General features: G+C 28.8%; 1 protein-coding gene across 1 annotated transcript in view; it reads left to right on the top strand.

The window, feature by feature from the left end:
* The window catches only part of LOC108694089 (glucose dehydrogenase [FAD, quinone]-like), a 120,269-nt gene extending 114,871 nt beyond the window's left edge, over nucleotides 1–5,398 (top strand). Inside the window, exons 8-10 of the mRNA XM_018203380.1 lie at nucleotides 2,538–2,698; nucleotides 4,933–5,110; nucleotides 5,190–5,398. Of these exons, the coding sequence (XP_018058869.1) occupies nucleotides 2,538–2,698; nucleotides 4,933–5,110; nucleotides 5,190–5,398 (548 nt within the window). The remainder of the gene's footprint in view (nucleotides 1–2,537; nucleotides 2,699–4,932; nucleotides 5,111–5,189) is intronic.
* The last annotated feature ends 230 nt before the right edge of the window (nucleotides 5,399–5,628 follow it).

Below are 5,628 nucleotides of genomic sequence, written 5' to 3' on the forward strand. Positions count from 1 at the left end.
ACTTGCTCCGTGGCTTCTCCGATTATAAATAATTTCATCGAGTCAGAATATGACAAGTTGATTAAGAAAAATGTTCGAAGTATTCGTCTCGTGCATTAACATATGCTATTGTATACCTTAGTATTAAATTTCGCACTCATTCAAAAATATTAGGTATCGAATAATTCAAATCCATTTCATATCTTTTCTCGCAGATCATCCACATTGTTTACTGGCGTTGAATACACAATAGATTAAATGGCCCCAATGAAAATCTAATGGATTGAGATCAGGAGATCATGGCGGCTATAGAGTGGATCCGCCTCTATCGGTTTACGAAGAATTTAGGAATGTTCTCGCTTCGAAATGCAAATGAGGCAGAGCACTATCGTCAGTACTATAAATCACAAGTTTTGCTTAGCACCATTTTGCCTTTTTTAAAACTATTTTACCACTTTTAAATATCTCGTGAGCATAAGATACTGACTATCTAAAATTCTGTCTGATTTGTATTGATGAATATTGTTTGTAAACATTAGATCGAAGGTGCTAAGTTGTACAGTAATATGTATTGATGACCACAGACTTCTATATACTGCTAACTCTTTAGGACAAGCTTATGTGAAATGGAAATTGTACGGTAATTCTACGCGTTTATTTTTAATAATTATTTCACATTAACTAACATAATACAAAATCACTATTACAATTACCATTAGCTCTTTTAATTTCGAGAAAATTAATAAATTTATAATGTCACGAATTAACCCGAAGAAATGCAGTATGGTTTTGTCCTGCAACGTTTTGCATCAGTTGTACATAGACATGTCAAACATAAGTTTTGGCGATTCAGTCGTGTGAAAAACAGCGTTTGAAAAATTTATTTTTTTCAAAGTTTAAGAAAAAAGATAGATAATTGAATATTAGTAGATGTATAAAAGAATATTAATAGACGTGCGAGGGGCATTTCACTCTCGAGTCAAACAAACGCTCAACTCTCGCTGACTCGGTTTGATTCGTTTCTTATTTTCTGACTTCTATTGATTTTCTCGCACTATTTTTGTTCGTCAATTCGCGTTAACTTCGTGCTGACTTCATGCTTCGTTTTTTAAACGCGATTCATTAATAATAAGATTCGTACTATGACTCGAGAATGAAGTGCTTCTTGTAGACGTATATAAAAAATATGATCCCATTCAATTTCTAATAAAATTGTAGAATTAAAAAACCATTAAGAGTCCACGCAGTATTGCGCAAAATTTAATTTATTGTTTACAAATAATTTAATGCAAATGTTTTGTCTAACTTTTCTGGCCCTTCTAATTACTACAATAAAATATAAATAGTATTTTAATATGGTTAATCTGTCAAATGTATTTATACTGATGTGTGCGTCACGCGATCATACGAGTTCTCGACGCATACGTATAATACAATATCAAAATTAGAAGTCACTTTTTCAAACGAGTTAGCAGTCTAGTAATATATATAAAAGTTTGTGATTAACGCATGAGGCGAATATAATACTTCGAATATTTTCTTTAATAATTCATAACTTGAAAACTAAGGATATAATTATATAGGACATACATTCATATTTTTATTTTAGTGCATAGATTTGTTTCCTAAAGTATTGATATGCATTTATGAAACATTCTGTATGTTCCTAAGCAGGGGGTGGTGTAGGATATTAATTAACATTGCATACGTATAGCGGAAATGTGATGTTATTTCTTAAATCTTTTTATTAATAATTTTTTAATAAATAACAAGTAATTAAAACCTATTGAATAACGAGCAACTAAAACTTGTCAAAGGTCAGAGAATCATGACCTAAATAATATATGTCAAGGTCAAAGTCATCGAAGGGAGTTATCGGAGGTTATCCTTATTTTATATAATTTTTCACCATTTGATTCATCTTATTATTCTGTTTATAAAAATATTAAGATATGATTATCAGGAAATTAATAGCTTATAAGATATTTAATGTTTTATTTTGTCAAAATGGCCAATATTGAGTATAAAATATTTCCTAAACTAATTGATTTTGTGATAGTTTCATTTTAATAATTTTACATGCAAAATAATCAGAGGAATCATATTATGTTTAAAAAAACCACAATTTCATTTAAAAGAATGTTACCTCCAGATGACCTCATGAATTTTTTTCGAAAATTACTTTAACCTGATCCTAAGGCTAACTATTGTTTTATCACTATTTTATGTATTGAAGAGGATCCGAAGCGAGTCAAAACGTTTACCACTTTTGATTAATAAAGAATTGATCGCACACCAATATTCTGTGTTGGCCTACTGGCATTTACACATCATTAGATTTAATCTTTGGGATCTTCTAAATTTAACCTATTGTTATTTCTTTTGTTTTAATTTAATCTATATTTACATCCTTGCAGATCGTACAACTTTCATTAAAACATTTTTTCTTATCTTTCATATTTTTTGAGCTATTCGATCCATTACATTTTAAATAAAACACCTTGCATATTATTATTAATAAGTATCATTATAGTGATTATTAATTTATATTTAATTAGGACCATGGACATTATCTGGAATAGAAGTATTAGGAACTTTTCATAGTTCTTTACATGCAAATAAGTCTACAGTACCAGATTTACAATTAATGGTGTTACCTTTAGGAGTATCGAAAGATAATGGTTTTATACTCAAGAAAACAATGGGGATTTCTGATGAGGTATAGAAAGTATATTCTTAGTACTATTGCTTGTGGCCGAGCGTGGTGAGTTTTCTTATTTGCTGTGGTGCGCATTCTGGTTGTACAGTTACATGGGAATAATACTACAGTGTTTAACGTTGATTCTGAACGACGAAATGTTGTTAAAGAAGTTTTCTTGGCAAAGATACACTCTGTGTTGTTGTTTCCTTCTGAGGGGAGAAACGAGCGGCTAAAAATGAAAATATTTTGATCAGAAATCGAATCCGAGATCTGTAGCTTAACAGACGCTATTTGCTTTGCTACGTTCGCTTTCTGAATATAATATATAATAAATAATATATAATAAAAATAGGGGGAGTTCGAAGAATTGAATCGCGTTTTATTTGATATATAAAATTTATTGTAATTGATGTATAGATTTTTTATTCATGTTAAAGTAAAGCTTCATAATATAGATATAATTTGTGGATTTTGTAATTCTAATAAATTTATAAACATAAATGTTATATTAATTAAAAGAAAAAAATAAATTTGGTTCATTTCTCCCGGAAGGGAGACATGACTTACCGGTTAGGGAGATTTGATCATACTCAAATAAATTTATGGAAAAAGTAAAAAAGACATATTTTGTCTTCAATTTACATTAAGAACAAATTTTAAACATTAAAATCACATATAATGTTTTGAACTTTGTGAACAAAATAAAAACTAAAACTAAACATCTATGTTCCATATAGTTTTCATTAATTTTCACAACAAAGTAGAATTTCTCAATCTCAAACATTTAAATTAACAAAATAGTCATTTTGATATCATTTTGAAAATTATTCATACACTAAATAGAAATTTCTAGAAATAATAATAAAGATTAAATAGCTCATCTATCTTGCATACAAAGCAATATCTGTTTTCATCTCGATTTCCTTCTCATTGTCATTATACTAAACTTCAACTTCTTTCTCTCTCTCTCTCTCTCTCTCTCTCTCTCTCTCTCTCTCTCTCTCTCTCTCTCTCTCTCTGTTTCACTATCACTTGACTGAAGAATTTTTCTTTTTATCGTTTGCTTTTTTGATTTATTTATTTTTTGAGATTTCTTTGGCTTCTTTTTTTTATTCTTTTTATGTTTTAGGATTGCGATCATTCTTTTTCGGTGTTTTTGTTAATATTTTAATTTTTTCAGGCTGACGACCATATTCTTTCCCTGCAGAATTATTTTACAACCAATTTTTTGGTAACTCTTTCGAATTAACTTGTGTATATTCACATAATTTCATGGTGATCATTCTGATTAAACTACAGTTCATTTTACTGCACGTTATCAAGTTTTAATTAATTAATAATTTTTCTTCTTATAGTGTAAAAATTAGAAAATCTTTGTATTGACTTTCCTTGGTTTTTATTTTTTCCAATTTGTTTCTCTTACATATCTGTGTAATGTAGTTTACACTATTATTATTATATTTATTATATTGTACTTGATTGCAACTTTTCTTATAGACATGCTTTTTCTAATATCTTCTAACGCATTCTTCAGCGTCTATTCACTGAATTTATGTTGTCGGATGATATTCTCTTTTGGTTGTACCGAAAGGGCATCTTGTCCTTAAGAACTAAAAAAAAAAAGTTAAAATTAGAATGACAAAAATCTTGATGAATAGAAGAAACAGTGAGTCACTGACTTAGTGACACTGACTGGGAGAGTTGATCCTGGCCTCCTTACTTTGAATGGTTCAAATGTCCTACATGGTATCTTCTTTACTTTGATATTTTGCAGGATTTTGCAGGAAAAATAAAAATGATAGGCTAAAAACACCAACATTACCTCAAATTACAATAATATATGGTGTAAGTAATATTAAATGCAAACCTTGATATATAAAAGTGTCACGATAAAATAAACAAAATATTTTTATTCACTTTAAGCACGTTAAAACACGTTCGGCTCACTCATAGTCGAAAATTGCAGAGCAATGCCATGTTATCACGTGGCATACGTAGCGGCTGATGTCGCGCACGTCGCTTCTTGACAACCACGCACTTGTAGCGAAATTCGAATGAGATATTTGAAATAGTTCAACTCTCCTGTATGATTCAAGTCTCCCAGACTCCCCCTATATAGTTAAATAAAAATAAACACATTATGAATTGTAACTTGAAGTTAAAAAGAGTTCACACATACATTACATACACATTACATATACACATTTTTCTGAAAGCAAAAAGCTTTTAATTTTCAAAACATTTTCTTTTAGGTCTATAATAAATATTTTGCTCCATTTTCATATCAAAATACAATAACAATTGCACCTGTTTTATTACATCCTAAAAGTAGTGGAGAATTACGATTGCAGAGCAGCAATTTTTTTGACAAACCACTGATTGATCCAAAATATTTATCAAATGAAGATGATATTGATACTCTCATAGAAGGTAACTAAGATGCTATATTATAGGATTATATATCAAACATTTTTACAACAATATTTTATATAGAGCATGATTATTTTAGGTTTGTATTTTATAAAAAAACTTTTGAATACGACTATTATGAGAGTCCATGGTGCATCTCTTAATAGAAGGTTATTTCCCGGTTGCGAGAACCATATATTTGACACTAGGAAATATTGGAAATGTTATATAAAACATTTAACACTCACATCTTATCATCCAGTTGGTACATGTCGCATTGGAGATGTTGTGGATGCAGCATTTAAGTAATTATGAAATTATAGTTAAATTATAGTTAAAAATAAAAGAGTATATATTATAATCATAATTCTTTCTTATATTCAATTCTTATTTTATAAGAAGAAATTATGATTACAGTATATATTTTGATAAACAAAGATTAATGAAATAAATAAGGATTCTTCTTATAAGTTTTACGATATTTTCATTTTAAGAAAATTTAATTCTTATATCTTTTATGTAGGATATTCAGTGTAGTC

Source organism: Atta colombica, unplaced genomic scaffold (genome assembly GCF_001594045.1).
Source record: "Atta colombica isolate Treedump-2 unplaced genomic scaffold, Acol1.0 scaffold113, whole genome shotgun sequence".
NCBI classification, from domain to species: domain Eukaryota; kingdom Metazoa; phylum Arthropoda; class Insecta; order Hymenoptera; family Formicidae; genus Atta; species Atta colombica.